Source organism: Microcaecilia unicolor, chromosome 10 (assembly GCF_901765095.1).
Source record: "Microcaecilia unicolor chromosome 10, aMicUni1.1, whole genome shotgun sequence".
In the NCBI taxonomy this organism is placed as follows: domain Eukaryota; kingdom Metazoa; phylum Chordata; class Amphibia; order Gymnophiona; family Siphonopidae; genus Microcaecilia; species Microcaecilia unicolor.
Window position 1 is genome coordinate 217,452,425 of NC_044040.1, and position 16,489 is coordinate 217,468,913.

Consider the following 16,489-nt stretch of genomic DNA (forward strand, 5'->3'; position numbering starts at 1 on the left):
AACTGGTGCACTAGGGGTCGCTGTGCTCGCTCTCTGCTCCCCTGCCCGGCTGAGACCTGGCGCAAACTCAGCGCACTCGCGCAAGCGGAGCCGCTGGGGCAGGTGGCGCGCAGTCCAGTCGAGGTACTGCAGCTTAAAAAAAAAAAAAAGCAAGCCCAAGCTGCTCCCATTGTGCGCGCTCCGGCCAATCAGCGGCCACAGATTGGGGTTTTTTTTTCGGGGAGCCGACCAATCGGGTACCGGCAGTCTTGGCAGCTTGCACCGCCCACTAATCTATATTAGAGGTTCTGGCGCCGCGTGAGCCCTGCACTGGCTGTAAAAAAAACAATTTAAAAAGCCATCTTTGTATTGTTCCCGTACAGCCGCAGGACTTGCCTGGACTTTGCTTTTTTTTAATTTTTTAATATAGATTTGTATATTCCGTCTATTTTAATACGACAGCTCGATCTCACATCATGTCAGACACAGCCGTGGATACCAGTCCCGAGAAATCGGTCAAGGTGAGTGGGACGTGTGGGCAGCCGATGACTTTTGTTCCTTCTCTGGGGCGCCGAGCTGCCTCCTATTCTTCTGACATCGCGCGCTGCGGTGCCCCGGGGAAAGTGCATGCAGCGATCTGCGCTGGATTCAGAGCTGCAGAGAAGCCAGATCGCCCACTTTAGGCTTCTTAAATCTGACAGGCGCCCTTTTTTGTTTTAAATCTCCTGAGCCCAAAGGAGAGAAGTCTCCGTAAAGACCGGAGGAGGGAGGAACCGTGTAAAGCCGATCGGGAGCTGCCCGACGCCTCCAGGCTAGTGGCAGAGGGTCAGGATGGGCTTTGATCGCGCGGGTTCTTTTGTTTAATGATGCAAGAGCGACCATGCCGGCTTTAGCTTCGCTTCACCCGGCTGAACACAACAAGTAAGCGATGATCTCTCTGTCTCCAGCGCCTGCTCTGCCTTCACCCCCCCCCCCATTGTTTTCTCTTTGCTGATTAACCTTTAATTACTACGGTGGGGGCAGGATGAGAAGGATGCGGCAGCGGAAGGGCTGGAATGGTGCTGATGTTGTGTGCGGTGGTTTGTTTGTTTGCTCTTTTTGCCCTTGATGGGGCGAAGTTGTGGGCAAAGACAGACTTGAGTGAAAGCGCGGAAAGCTTGAAGGGCATCCCGAGCCCACGCGAGCGGGTGGGCGGAATGGGAGAGAAGGAGCAGCTCGCTAAAAAGTCAGCTGGCTCGGACCCAGGCAGGCTTTTGAAGAAGCTAAACAGATACAATGTTTCGAGTCTCAGCCAGCACAGAAACATTGTTGCAGCCGAGCATTTTCCTCGGTATTGTTTTGTATATATGTTATGTTCTCAAGGGGGATTGGGGCGGTCGCCAGCACACACTGGATTAGACCACCGCTGACTTTTTTTCTTGTTGTTATTTTAGTCGGGTTTTTGTAAACCCCTCGTCTATTTTTAGGAAAGGGGTGTTTCTTGATTTGTGAATTCCACTTCCCTCCCGGGTTTTTTTTTTTTTTTTTTTACAAGTTCTGGTACGAAATTTGGCAACAGATCGTGGCCTTAATAAAAGTAAAAAGAAGAAAGTTATCTGGCCAAGTGGCTCCTTAAGATGCTGCACCTCTGCACTTTCTGCCCTTTGAAGTGCACTTCTGGATGCCACTTTGCAGGGTCCCCCGTGTACCTGTATTTTGTCTGCCACGCCACCCCCCCCTCCTCCTCCCTCGTAGGTACAAGTTGCTCCTGTTCTTGGCTCCGTTCCAGCAGACTGTTGTTTTAGTACCTGGGATTATGGTTTTCGGAGAAATTTTAATGAGGAACTGTCAAAATCGCACATGAAAAAAATCCCCAGGTGCGCGCGCAAGCGCTGCCCCCCCTTCTAACCGGAGTATTTTCCGGTGTGAGCCCCGCGCTTTGCTGTTTCTCAGGTGGGTTTAGCCGGTGGTCGGGATCGGTATCACTTATTGACAGCTGGCTGAATTGAACTGCTGTCGGTCGATGTCACCGGGGGGGGGGGGGGGGAAGAGGGCGGGCGCTCCCCACTCCCCTTGATCCGATTATTACTTTAGGACCAATAGTGTCATTACTTGGGGGGGGGGGGAAGGGCGGGCGCTCCCCCCTCCCCTTGATCCGATTATTACTTTAGGACCAATAGTGTCATTACTTGGGGGGGGGGAAGGGCGGGCGCTCCCCCCTCCCCTTGATCCGATTATTACTTTAGGACCAATAGTGTCATTACTTGGGGGGGGGGGGAAGGGCGGGCGCTCCCCCCTCCCTTGATCCGATTATTACTTTAGGACCAATAGTGTCATTACTTGGGGGGGGGGAAGGGCGGGCGCTCCCCCCTCCCCTTGATCCGATTATTACTTTAGGACCAATAGTGTCATTACTTGGGGGGGGAAGGGCGGGCGCTCCCCCCTCCCCTTGATCCGATTATTACTTTAGGACCAATAGTGTCATTACTTGGGGGGGGGGGGGGGGCTGCCTGTCCTTGAGCAGAAATTGCCCTTTCCTAAAAGTGCGATCGTAGAGAAGAGGCGGAGGCAGCGCTCTGTTGCCCCCTCCCGTGACGTCCCCACTATGGGGACTCAGCTCTCAGGGGTCCTCCTCCCCCCCCCCCCCTTTTTGCACACCGCTCCCTGTTCGCCGCCTCCGCCGCCAGTGCCTGAGGCGTGTCACGTGGTGCCGCGCGGGCTCGTCCCCGCACCTAGCCCGGCGGGGCTTGTAGTTTTTTTTGAGTTTCGTTTGTATAGGGACGACTGAGGTTCTGAACTGCAGAGACTACCCCTCCCATGAACCCTGCGTGTTGTGGAGGGATCGAATTACAGGAGAGGCGCGGATTGGGCGTGAGGTGAGGGGGCGGGCCTGAGGAATGGGTAGCAGCCAATGGGCAGGCGCTGTAAACGCGTGTTTTGTTTGAAAGGTTCCAGGGCGCGTGTGAGAGCGCAGGTTTCCCGCGGGAAGCTGAACTGGCTCTTAGGTTAACTTTTCCAGCTCAGTCCAGGGAAACCCTTTAACGACAGATCCAAGAGATTTTTCTGCTTTTTTATAGGCCCGCCCTACCTCTCTTTCTGGTTTGGGACCGGGAACCCCCTTCCCAAACATTAATTTGGGGTGAGAAGCATTTTCTTTCCTAAGAACTCTAGAGAAACTCCTTTAGCACATGAGGCCCAAAGGCAGAGCATTTGGGGTCACAGTACTGGAGAGTTCTCCATAGATGCATCTATTTTTCTGCACCTGCAAAGGGGGTAACTATTTTATTTTGTTGCGATCATGGGGTCAGAGCCAGAAAAATATTGATAAGCACTTCCCCTAAGGCATTATCATGGTATAGTCAGGGTAAATGCCTAGGTCTTCAGTGTTTAGGTAGGGGCCTCGTATATTCAAATTCAGCGGTGGGCAAGGCAGATGTTTGTTCCCAGCCTATTTTCTTCCAGCAATTGACAAGTTCTCCAGGAACTTGTTCAAACCAGATGTTTGGGCAAGATCCTGGAGGAAAAGTCCACAAACCTCTATTGAGGTCATAGGAACCAACTTTTCAAAATTATTGGGGGTACCAAGCCCACTGGAAATAACCCCTCCCTGGATACATACAAGGAATTTTCTCAGTATTAGGGATGCTCAAGCACCCACAGCACTCACAGAGCCGGCTCCTATGATTGAGGTAGACTTGAGGAAAACAGCAACTTACCCTAGTATCAGTTTTATGGAATCTTGCGGCTCTTCAGGATTCCGCCAGGTACTTGTAGCCTGGATTCGCCACTGTTGGAAATAGATACTGGGACCACTGGTCTGACTCAGTATGGCTATTCTTATGCTGACCATGGGCATCTATGATCTTTCATGAAGGCATTGCCCGTTTGTTTTGCAGGATAAGAAACTGAGCTTTCCTGCTGGTTTTCCTCTGCAGTCAGAACCACAAGGGGGCCCAGGGTGTGGAATTTTTAAAACACACTCAAAATGGGGGACTCATGGTTCCTGTTTAACTAGGGTCTTTCAAAAGACTAATCTCTCTGTATTATGGGCTCTAAATCTGGCCACAGTGAAACGGTTGTTCAAGTCATTTTTTTGAAGATAGGCAACGGAATATGATTTGATTTACTGTAGAGCTTGGACTTAAAATAGTTGGGACAGATATGGCTCCTCCCACTGCAGCTGTGCAACATGTTATGAGCCCCCTCTAGTGGAAACCATAAAGAAGTACCTTGGGATGGCTCCTCCCACCACAGCTCTGCATAATTTGAGCCCCCTCTAGTGGAAAGCATAAAGAATTGCAACAGAGGAAAGAGGTAGTAACTAGGGGATCAGTGAAGTACAGCATAAGCAGTAGAGAGCTGCACAGGAACTGAGTTAGCGGGAATCCCATGGGGATGACGCAGATCCTGCTGGGTTCCCGTGAAAGTATAATGCCAGGCCAACCTACCTATCCTTTCCTTGTGTTTCTAAGCTAGTTTAGCAATTATAATAGCACATTAAAAAAAACAAAACAATGGATATGATTGACAGCATTGAAAGCACTGAGAGGGGAAATTATCAACATGGGCTACTGTTGGTTTGGCACAGGTTGGGTTATTGTAGTCTTGGGAATGGGTGAAATTTCTGTCCCATGCAACTCTAGACCAGAGGCTTTCCGAGATAGATCTCAAAGCATTAATTAGCCAGAGATAACTGGTTCTAAAACCCACCTTGAGCGATTAATTTGGCTTTGTGAAGTTTTTGAAGGCAGGATTGTTGATTTTATGACTATAGGGGTGGCCAGGGATCAAGGCTTTACCCATGCAAAGGGTTCTAGGCATCCTGTTTATTAATTATACTCTAATTATTATAGTGATTTGATTATTTCAGGTGATTAGGTGGACATAGTCATAAATAGCATGAGCTACAGTGATGCCCTCTGGTGATACCTAGTGTAAATATTAGTTAACTTTTTATGAATATTTTAATGCTATTCTGCAATGGCTGTAGGAGATTAGTTTTGGCAATTGTGCTTGTTATGTGGAACTGACTGATTCCGAGGCAGGCTACAAGTTCTAAGAGCTGCATCATCCCAACAAAGTATTAAAAAAAAAATCACATACAATTAAATTATTTTGCTGACTAGGAAAGCCAGATTAAAAAGAAAAAGGTTTTGCTAAGACAGATGGACCTAGGGCCCTGTTTACTAAGGTGCACTAGTGTTTTTACTGCGTGCTAACTGTGTAGACGCCCACAGCAATATTATGGTCATCTACACAGTTGGCATGCACGCTAAAATGGCTAGCGTGCCTCTACCTCGGCTAGTAAACAGGGCCCCTTAGGTTTTTATTTAATGGTGCTGCCCTGCAGCAGATCTGAGTTCAGTTCTGGGGTTAAGGTTTCCACTGGCTGGGCGGGTTAGAGATTCACCCTTAGCCCCTGGGGGAGGGGAGTCTGGTGATTGTAGACTTCCAGACAGAGCCTTGGTGGAAAGCCTCTGCCAGGTACAGTTACTGTAACTAGGCTGTGTGGGGGGGGGGGGGGGGGGGGGGGGGGGGAATAACCCCTTTCCACGCAGTTGCAAGTGAAAGTAGAGGCACTTCAGTAGGGGCTTTCAACCCCAGTCCTCACGTACAGCCAAATGGGGTTTCAGATACCACAGGGCAGAGGAGAAATTTGCCTGCAGTGCCTTAATTATAAGTAGTTCTGTCTCCTGCATCTTCGTTGTGGGTATCCTGAAACTCTGAGTGGCTGAATGTGTCCCAAGGATTAGGTGGCGGATTGTTCCAAGATAAAAACAAAAGCTTACATCAGGGTAAATATCTTTCTGAAGGATTAGGGAACAGTGTAACTTTAAATATCACTCAGGGAGATAATTACTTTAATTGCTGAGGATTGCTTACAAGTAAATTAGAATATACTCAGCAGGTGTACAGGGGCTCCTTAAGGAAGACAACAAACCTTGCACAAATTCCAGGGCAGGTGAAGGGTGGAGATAAAAACACAGATGCTGATCCTGGCAGTGTAGCATTGACCCTGGGAAGATCAGACGATGCACCGGTTCCTGTGGATGCTGGTTACCAAGGACATTATTTTTTTGGGGGGGGGAGGGTGCTTGGTTAGCTGTAAGCTGCATAAATGTTCTAGCTGGGGGCTGTGATTATGTCTTCAGATTTATCTGGCCCATCCATTAGAGACTTCCAGCACTGATGAAGGAGAACAGGAATAGGGTGAAAGGAAGGAGGATCTCATGTCTGCTACTTGTGAAGAACATAAAAATAGCCATATCGGGGTCAGACCGAAGGTCCGTCTAGTCCAGTATCCTGTTTCCCAACAGAGGGCAATCCAGGTCACAGGTAGCTGGCAGAGTCCCAAAACCTAGCAGGGTTCCGTGTTCCTGATCCCAGGGTGAAGCAGTGGCTTCCCCAGGTCTCGTCTTAACAAATGATGGACTTTTTTTCTTGTTCACATCTTTTTAAAATCTACACTAACTGCTTTAATTCGTATGTTCTCTACCCATTTGATTGCTGTAAGACACACACTTGGTAGCTCGTGTGGTTGAGGTATCCGTGTCTGTCTTACAAAAGAAATATTGAACTCGGGGAGGGTTAAATGACTGGCTGAAAGTCACCCGGGTAAGCGAAGGTGGTGTTTGTTTAAAAAAAATAAGCCCGCTAGCGTCATGCAGATAGAAGGGGGCTGGTCTGTACTGACAGGAGAGGGGAGGGGGTGCTCAGGTTGCTGTGTTGTGCCTTGAAGCCTGTGCCAGCATGTGGTTTAATGAATGAATGTATCCTGGACTGCACTGGGCAAAGGTCTTTGTATCTGTGAGTTGCATTAGCACACTTGAATGCAGGGGTTGGGGTGGAGGGAAGAGATCCCACTGTTATAACTGCTTGTCTGTATGTAATGACAGTCTTGGTTGGTGGGGGGAGGGGGGGAGAACAAGTACCCTTCACCACCGCCAACTCCAGGCTCCGCCCTTTCTGCCTCGCTTCACCCCATGCTTGGAATAAACTCCCTGAGCCCATTCGCCAGGCCCCCTCCCTGCTCATCTTCAAATCCTTGCTCAAAGCCCACCTCTTCAATGTCGCCTTTGGCACCTAACCACCATACCTCTATTCAGGATATCTAGACTGCCCCAACTTGACATTTCGTCCTTTAGATTGTAAGCTCCTTTGAGCAGGGACTGTCTCTGTTTGTTAAATTGTACAGCGCTGCGTAACCCTAGTAGCGCTCTAGAAATGTTAAGTAGTAGTAGTAGTATTACATATAGCAGTGATTTAACCAGAGCTGAGATTGTGATGTCATAATGCCTCATTCCACCAATGCCTAAGAGCCAACCTCATCAGTGATGTCACAATGGCTCGATTGTCCTATATTTGTCTCACTCTTATCTATTAAATTGTAAGCTCTTTGAGCAGGGACTGTCTCTCTTTGTTAAATTGTACAGCGCTGCGTAACCCTAGTAGCGCTCTAGAAATGTCAAGTAGTAGTAGTAGGTGATGGTCACAGTCGGTGAATTCCTCCTCCCTCCGAACCATGGTGCAGGATGGTTGATCAGATCTGTGGTAGGCGTTCTCAATGTCTGTTTTCCAACCGCCTTCACTGATATATTCAATTTCCCGTCTCTCTAGGATCTAAAAGAGAAGAAAGAAGTGGTTGAAGAGAAAACTGGGAAAGACAAAGCAGCCAATGGCAATGCAGTAAGTGTTGCGGCTAGTAAGCGCCCACCCACCCCCTGGGGTTCAGAGTAAAGCGCCACTGTTTGCATTCCGACTTCATTCTCTCTTCCTGATCTACTGGTAATGTCGTGTCTCTACAACTGAGATGCTGCTTCTCTGAAGGGTCTCGTGAGCTGGCCATGCTGCTGTTCATTCTTGTTTGGGTGTCTCAGAAGGCTGCTCTGTCTTTCCTTCTTTATTCACGCTCCTACTCCGGAGATTTTTCTCCATGGTGCTGCTCTGTCTTGGTCACAATACTTTGGCTCCTGACAAACAGCTGAGAATGTAGAGGGAATGGGTGGATAAGGGATAGGCCGCTGGGTTTCTAAAGCACCTGACTGGATTTGACAGTTTACTTGTGCCTACTTGCCTTCCCCCTTATTCCCTTGCACTTTATGACAAGCCTGCTGTGTTTCTGGACGAAGCAGGATTTTCTGAAGTCGGACTTTGTCGGGAGCAGGTAAATGTTTGGGGGGCTGGTGTGGGACTTCCCAGAAGGGTCAGTTGGTCTCTGTTGGCAAAGCGCCGAGACTAGGCACCGGTCCCATGTTTTGATTTTGCTCATTTCCCCCAGGAGAACGAAGAGAATGGCGAACAGGAGGCAGACAATGAGGTAGACGAGGAAGACGAAGAGGAATGCGGAGAGGAAGATGAGGACGAGGAAGAGGCAGAAGGTAAGAAATCCTGGGGTGGCTATACCGTGGTATCCTCGGTAGGAAATGCTGGTTCGGACTTGCTCCTGACACGCTGCAGGGTCTTACTTTAGAATAGGGCAGAAGCGTCGGTCCCGTGGGCACAAGAATTCTCTAAAGATCTGCTCCAAGGGTTGACTCGTGAGTATTGCCAAGTTTAGCAGCCCTGTCTTGTTGCACCTGCTCTTGGCCGCTGTGGACTTCAGTGTGGTGTCTTCTTTCAATTCGTTCTGCTTAGATAAATGACACTGGCACGTTATCAATAGAAACACAGGAAATATTGGTTAACTTAGGAAATTTTGCAGGAAATCGGAATGCAAGCAGGCTGTTCTGACAAGGGGCCCTGATGAGCTCCCTTTACCATGCTCACTCTCACTGTGATCAAATCAACCTCTGCACTGGCTTGCTGCAGATCAATACCATCTCCTCCTCTTCCAGTCCCCCTCCCCCCCCCCCCCCCAAGAACGGCCTCCCTGGCCGCCTGATTAAGGATGTGGTTCTAAAGGATGTAATAGTTGGGAGTTGTGGAGACTGCTAAACGCTGTCCTTGCTGGGTAAACGGGGTATTTTTGTGGAGTGAAGAGCAGAATCCATACAAAGCTGCTTTCAGCTGTGTCTCAAGAGTAATAATTTTCCAGGGCTGGGTGAATTTACACCATTGTGCTAGTTTTGTACCACTGATATGTTGGAAGTCGTGGTTCTGGAAGACTTTGACGCCTTTTCCAGTAACTGCTGACATTCTGTTTGCTTAAAGCAGAATTTTAAAAGAAAGTAATTAGTTCATTTAGCTGCAGCCTTTGGTGATCGGTGAGGATTAACGCTCCCCTAGACAGGGGAACAGAGGTGATTATAACTGACTCTCCCTCCTGGCTTCAGTAATCCCACAGTTCCTGGTACCAACTCCTTAATTTCCTCCTGAGAAACTGAGATGTTTCTAGAAGTTCCTTAGAACTAGGTTAAAGGCTGGGGATGGGGCACATAGACAGTAGACTTGGGTCCTGGTGTCAAGTCTTCCAAATTTTTTTCAAGCCTCTTCTCCCCCACCCCCCCAGGTCCATGCAGCTGTGACCCATCCAGAATGCCTCACTGGTGTCGTTGCTGGGGGTCCTGGGGCTGTCTGAACATAGCCTCTGGGATAGAAGGAATGTGCCCCGCCCCCCCCCCCCCATTGGCTTTCAGTTAGGTTCATCCCTTTTGTAGGGGCAGTTCCTGCACTGTGAGCCTCGGATTTCCTTTGGGAAGATACAGAGGTGTGCAGATCTGTTGGGTCCATGTTTTGGGTTTCCGATCGTTCCTGTCTTCCCCCTGGTGATGGCCTGTAGTGTTTGTCCTGGTACTTGGTGTTATGCTCAGGAGCCCCCCCCCCCCCCCCCCCCCAACCATGTACCAGCCTGGGAAGGGATTCCAGCTCTGCTGAGTGCAGGGGACATATCCATCCCCTTCATTTCAGACCCTGTGGTGAAGGATGCTGGGTCTCTGGGGCAGGTCTCTTCATTTATTGTCAAGTATTTCAGGGCTGGTGCAAGGGTTGAGTGAGCTATAGGTAAACTTTCAGCATTCCCCCACGCTATTAATTATTTGATATTCAGTTAAATGTTGTTTCAGGATGGGCTATACTGCTGTTTGGGAAATACCATCACATCAGTTTATAATATATTTAAAAAATATATGTATAAAATGAAAACAAAACCAAGAAATTAGATCTTCTATAGGAAAGAATTAAGAACAGACAGTAGCAATATTATCGTGATATAAAAATGCTTTCAAGTGCTTCCTGAAGCTAATATTAGAGGATTCGAAGCAGAGATAATGATGGGGAGGGGGGAATGGTTCCATAACGCTGGGCCGTCTTCACTGAAGACACTTCCTCCAGTGGAATCTAGGAAAACTTCACGAAACGAGGGGGCAACTAAGAAACTTGTTGAAGGGATCTTGGTGAGCTGCGAGGAGTAGAAGGATTAAGAATGGCAGCGTGCCAACAGCGTGATCTTAAGCGGAGATGTGGGCAACCAGTGCCCCGCCTTCAGAAGTGCAGTGATGGGTTCCATTTCCCGGCTCCTTTATTCCTTATTCTGCAACATTTGAAGATGACGAATTGCAGAAGCAGAGATACCTTTTACCAAACTGTAGAAATAATTATTAATCTTTTAGTCAAAAGTGACCTAAGTGACCCGATCCTACGTTATTTATAACAGCAGTTTCTTGGTGAGGTGGGATATGAGGTTTAAAGGTAAATTCTTCTTTTTCCTAAGGGTTTCAGATTTTCACAAACTTGGATGGCCGAGTGCAGTTTCCAAAAAAAACATGAATCTAGTGGAAGGGGCTGTTTGAGAATCTCCCCTCCCTTTGGGTGAGCAAAGCACGAACAGTATTTCTGGCTGTCAGGAGCTGCTTTGCTTTGACAGTATCAGATCTTTGCCACCTCACCTCGGGCAACGTTCTGATGCCTCAGTCTTCATTCGTACTTCAGGGACCACCAGCAGGTCAGGTTTTCAGGATATCCCTAATGAATATGCATGAGAGATTTTCATGTCATGGAGCTAGTACTCTCTCATGTGTATTCAATGTGGATATCCTGAAAAGCTGACTGGCTGGGCTGCCTCCAGGACCAGCTTTGGAAACCATTGCATTAGGAATATCGTGAGGCCCTGGGAATGAAAACCAATGGAAGGGTTAAGTTGGTCCTGGCAGTGGCCGTAGTGAAAGAGGTAGAGGTGGGGGGTTAATTCCAGCTCTGAGACCCCAACTGGTGGATTGAGGGGCTGTAGTGTTTCTGCTTGGCAATAGGCCTTTTCAGTATTTTGCCCAGCTGCTGTGGGAGCTGATGCCCCAGGTCTCACTTTCTCATACTTAACCTTGATGTTTGACAGATGAGGTTGGGTGTGAAAGCATTCAATTGAGCTCTGATATTGTAGAGACTGGGCTGATGGGAGGGGGAAGCATTTTTTTTTTCTTTTTATTGGGCTTCATTAAAAATATTTGAGCAACTGGTCAAAAATATATCTACAATAATAAGCAACCCCCCCCCCCTTCCCAAAACCCCCACCCAAACACTCTCCAATGAGATATGTAGAAACTGTCACATGTCCAGTACAGTTTCCGGGAAAAAGAATCGCGATGCAAAATAGTCGTCAGTCTGGAATGTGCGTCAGATTTCCACCTACGATAACAATCCCGTACGTTATGCAATTTTAACAGTCTGCCCGATCCTAATTGCCGTCAACGCAGCCATCAAACAAAAATAATCCATCTTGTTCAAATAGAGTTGGGTGGGATCTTAGAGCTCGTCCATGCTGTGCCCAAAGCCAGAGGAGCTGCAGTAAACAGATGAAAAGCTAATCTATGATGATCTGGTGATTTAGGGGGAAGCATTTTTCAGAGGTCTCCGTGTTGGCGACCTTTATACTTTATCAGCTGTTGTGGGTGGGGGCATAACTATCCTTTCAGTGAGGGAGCATTGTTTTCAGAGGGGACGTTTCTATTACAAGTGGGGGGTGGGCAGCATGTACATCTGATGGCCAGGGAGGTGATTTAGTACCAACCCTGCTTCATCCAGTGCTGTAGTGAGGGTGCCTGACACCCTGGGTGGGTTGCTGCTACGCACCCCCCCCCCCCCCCCCCCCCCCCCCCCCCCCCCGAAACACACCCTACCTTTCAGCGGGGGGCAGGCGAGAGGGCCGATCCGCCCCCGGTGCACGTCACTGGGAGCTGCGTCGGCTTTGCTGCTTCCCTGTTTTCTCTGCCCCGGAACAGGAAGTAACCTGTTCCGGGGTAGAAAGAGCAGGGAACCAGCGAGCCGACACCCCCCCCCCCCCCAGCGCGTGCACCCGGGGGCGAACCGCCCCCCCCCCCTTCCTACGCCACTGGCTTCACCCTAAACATGTTCCTTGTTCTCAGAGTTGCTTTAATACCCCGCCTGTATCTTCACTCTTGGCAGTGTCCCCTCAATCTCCCATGCTTGAGGAGGTCACTGTCTCCCCCCACCAGTCCGATGTTTGGCTGCTGATCCCCTGAGGAGAGTGGTCTGTCACTCATACAGCTTTCCGATGCCGATAGTGGCTGATGCAGAAAGTTACACGCCGATGACAGAGTGCCAGTTTCTACTGAAAAATAACAGGTAGAATTACACTGCAGCGATGCTGTAAGCCAATGAGATGGAAACTTGGGTGTACAGAACTCGGACGCGCACAGAACCGTGGGGCGCATATAGTTCTGTACACCTGAGTTTCCATCTGATTAACTTACAGCAGCGTCACACTGTATTTCTCCTGTTATTTTTCAGTAGAACCTGGAAGAAAACGAAGGACCGGAATGTTCTGAGCATAAATTTCTCTTGCTAACGTTTCTTGCACACGCACAAGGCTGGTGCTGTGCCCAGAACAAAAGTGAGTTCCTGTGCAGGCACATTTTTTTGTTTCGTTTGGACACCAGTGCGTAGCTGTTGCTTTTCCTTTAAAGCTACAGGCAGGGATCACTTTGCTGAGAAAAGAAAACCAAAATGAGGCATTTAAATCCCCCAAACTGATTTTAAAATCCTGTCAGCCAGCCCTGCTTTGGTTGCCCGGATCTGCCGCTAATTCTCTCAACTATACCTATGTTGAAATCCCTCGTTTACATCTGGATATAACCTCATTGCCATTCATTTTATTTTCACGTGTCTACCACACACGTTCACTGCTGCGGTGAATTCCTTTCTGTGTCATGCAGCCAGTACTGTGTGTGCAGACTGCACTTTGTGTACTGATACCCCTGCTACTGTAGCTCTTCCCCCCCCCCCCCCCCCCCGCCCCGCTGCTCCTGTGGCCCTTGAAATCTCACTGGCTGAGAATCTGATCTTATGGTCTGGTTGCCTTTTGCTCTACAGGTGAGGATGACGATGAGGAAGATGAGACAGAAGGAGCCAGAGGCAAACGGGCTGCTGAAGATGATGAAGTGAGTGTGAAAATGGGGTCTTCAATTGAAGGGTTGCCCTGGATGCCGCTCCTTGCGTTTCAGACTTTTTCTTTTGCATGTGGAGAAGAATAAGAGGGTTATTAGAGGGTTACATAGTGGAGAAAGGGGAATCTGCTCCCCTCCCTCCTTTTCAATAGAAGTGGGTCTGGGCAAGAGGAGGGTGAGTCCAAAGTTTAGAGCTCTTACGTGCCATGTGCTATTCAAATGGAAGCAAAGCTGTCTGCTGCAACCACTAGGCTGTTGCACAGGAGCAGCAGGCAGAGAAGGGGAGAGCCAGGGATCGCCACTCAAGCGGGCCATATCTGCTTTTCTTTTGAATGTTGAACACTCCTCGTGACCTTGAGCAAGTCACTTAACCGTCCATTGCCTCAGGTACAAATTTAAGCCCCTTAGGTCAAGGGACATTCCAAGTGTCCCTGACTCTTCTGCTAACATCCCTGACTGGTAAAACTATTCACTCTCCAGAGCCTGTTTACTGGGACATCAGCCATGTCTATGGTTTAAAAGTTAATGCAGTTTGTCGTAGAGATTTCTGTAACCTGGTGCTTGTTATATATACTTCAAGCACGATGAAAGCTTTGTGACAGCTGCCAGGTCTATCCTAGCACCAGATGCAGCTGATTTACAGCTGAGCTTCCAAATCTAGTGTCGCTAAGCAGGATCTGCCCTGGGCTTTCAAAGCTAATTTCTTTCTCACTTATGTCTTGAAACCTCTGTAGGCTCTATTGGGATGTTACGCCTACCAATGCCTCCCTGTCCATTCACAGTTTTGTTGGAACTGAGCCTAACGGGTTCCTCTTTTCCTGTAGGACGATGAAGTCGACACCAAGAAGCAGAAAAAGGATGACGATGACTAGAAGGGCACTGTGACTGACCCACCTTTTGATTTCCTGTCCCCCCCAAAAAAAGAAAATCCAGAACCCTGTGGTCCCAGCCAGCAAGTAGAGCATGCAAGAGAAATATTCAAGTCCTGTCAGCAAGAGCCACACAGACACACCCATGTCACACCCATGTGCAGAGAGACCCATGTTTTTAAAAAGGGGGGGTGGGGGGATTCCAGAACTTCAAGGCCCAACTTTTTTTTTCTCAAAGTACTTTAGAAACGAAGAGAAAAATGAGAATTAGTTTGTATTTTTTATTTACATTTTATATTTTTGTATATATTTTTAGGAAGTCAGCCATTTTTTTGTCAGGGATCTCTAGGTGACCAAAAGTGGGGCTTTGAAGGGTGTGTGTGGCGTGTGTAGGGGGGACAGTCGGCTTCTTGCCATCTTCCAGCTGCCTATACTTGCGCTGTTGACCGCAGCCGATTGTTATATCTTGTAAGGAAAAATATGTCCAGCCTTGTAAAAAATAAAATAAAAAAAATAAACTGATTTAAAAACAAAAAAACAAACACACAAAAAAAGAAAAAAAAAAAAAACCCTACCCCCCCTACACCATTCTTATTTGTAAGCATTCCAGTAACTTTCTGTTTGTGTATGTACGTAGGTGCACTAGGAGGTAGTTTTGGTTGTATGACAGGCAAGGCCAAAGATGAAATAAGGATTTTTTTTATTTGATTTTTTTTTGTCTTTTAAAGTTGCTGTTTATTCATTTCTTTCCTTGGCCTGTTTGATGTATGTGTGAAACAATGTCTAAGAATAAAACGGGAATTCTATTTTGCGGAGTTGTTCTCGAGATCTAACCTCTGACCCCTGCCTTTTGGGCCTTTCTGTTTCTTGCCACAGCTTAAGAGGACACATTTCCCCTTAGTGAATGTTCAGAGTGAGGAATTGCTTGAGCTGTGGGGGGGCCATAGAAAGACAAATGAGGATGGAAGACGAGGCCCCTTGAGCCTGTCCAATTTACTTCTGGTACCAGCCCTCAGATGTTGCCCTTCTGACCCCACAACACGTACAGAAATGTTTTCCTGGACATTGGGGAAGGCTTTACTTCTTTCCAATGAAGGATCTACATGTTTTATCTTGTGACCTGGAAATGTTTTTCATGTATCCTCAGCCTACCAGGTAACGGTGATTTTTTTTCTGTTTTCTCAAGAGCTGAGGTACTTTGTTGGAAATGTTGTGAAACCTGACTGAAGCCTTTGAGGCTGCTGCCTTCAGGGGCAGTAGTGAGAGGCCAGGACCCCCTGATGGGGTCTGTGGGGAGCAGAAACTTAATGCATAAGCTGTAGTAGTTACAGAACTTGTAGATCTTAGGGAGCCCCCCCCCCCTCCTTAAGCATTGTCTGTTTGGAGCAGGGAGAGATGCATCGGTACCATGAATTACATTCATACCTATCAGGGCTGCATACTGGACCTGTAAGTGGGAGGCTGAAGAATGTTCTGGAAGCTTTCATTCTCTGCTACTAACACTGAACCAGAAAAGGGTCCCATATGGAGACTAAACAGAAGGGGTTAGGGAGGTACGAGAAGAGTGAGATAAGAGGTAGGGCTTTTGGGGGCCCTTTACCCTTTCAAATAAAAGCAAGCTCTGAACACTGAACAATCAAGAAGCAGATTTTCCGTGTTGCAGGAGGAGGTGATGAAGGGGAGGGGGGGGGGGGGGGGAGGTTGCTGGCAAGCTTGGAGAAAGTTGCCTCTGAGGGCTGGATGTAGATCACCTTTTTTGATAAGCTTAGAATTTTGGAAAGTCAGATGATGAGTATTAATAATCTAATGCAAATTGGGAAGAGACCAGAGGTGGCCTGAGCCAGGAGAATGCTGGTGGGAGGGGGGCAGTGAGGATTGCAGGTACCATCTTTTAAGAGAGGGGGGAGCTGATTCAGAAAAAGGAACCAAAATGCCCTACCTGTATAACGCTAAGAAGACACGACAGCCAGTTACATACCTGAAAGCTATCAATCAGGAGAGGTAAATGGGTTTCAGTAGGACAGAAGTTACATAACGAGGGGCCATGATGTGAAGCCCTTGATGCAGTAACCAAATAATATACCAAATCAGTCCTGCATGAAAATCGTGCTAATATGGGTGAATTCACTAGATGCAGCAGGTGCTCTGGGGTTTGTGGTAGTTGTGTTGCACGTAAATTGGTTGGTGCCTGGAGTTGCATGTTTATTTATTTTTTTGTTACATTTGTACCCTGCGCTTTCCCACTCATGGCAGGCTCAATGCGGCTTACATGGGGCAATGGAGGGTTAAGTGACTTGCCCAGAGTCACAAGGAGCTGCCTGTGCCTGA

General features: G+C 48.1%; 1 protein-coding gene across 1 annotated transcript; it reads left to right on the plus strand.

The window, feature by feature from the left end:
- The first annotated feature begins 315 nt into the window (after nt 1-315).
- On the plus strand, nt 316-14,972 carry PTMA (prothymosin alpha). The gene is made up of 5 exons (XM_030216430.1): nt 316-500; nt 7,576-7,644; nt 8,237-8,336; nt 13,219-13,286; nt 14,117-14,972. The coding sequence occupies exons 1-5, from the start codon at nt 456-458 to the stop codon at nt 14,162-14,164; spliced, it is 330 nt and encodes a 109-aa protein (XP_030072290.1). The 5' UTR covers nt 316-455; the 3' UTR covers nt 14,165-14,972.
- Nucleotides 14,973-16,489: the final 1,517 nt, after the last annotated feature.

Coding starts and splice junctions, on each gene's coding strand:
- PTMA (XM_030216430.1), top strand. CDS start 456: ATGTCAGACACAGCCGTGGATACCAGTCCCGAGAAATCGGTCAAG. Junction 501..7,575: donor GTCCCGAGAAATCGGTCAAG/GTGAGTGGGACG, acceptor CCGTCTCTCTAG/GATCTAAAAGAGAAGAAAGA. Junction 7,645..8,236: donor AAGCAGCCAATGGCAATGCA/GTAAGTGTTGCG, acceptor CATTTCCCCCAG/GAGAACGAAGAGAATGGCGA.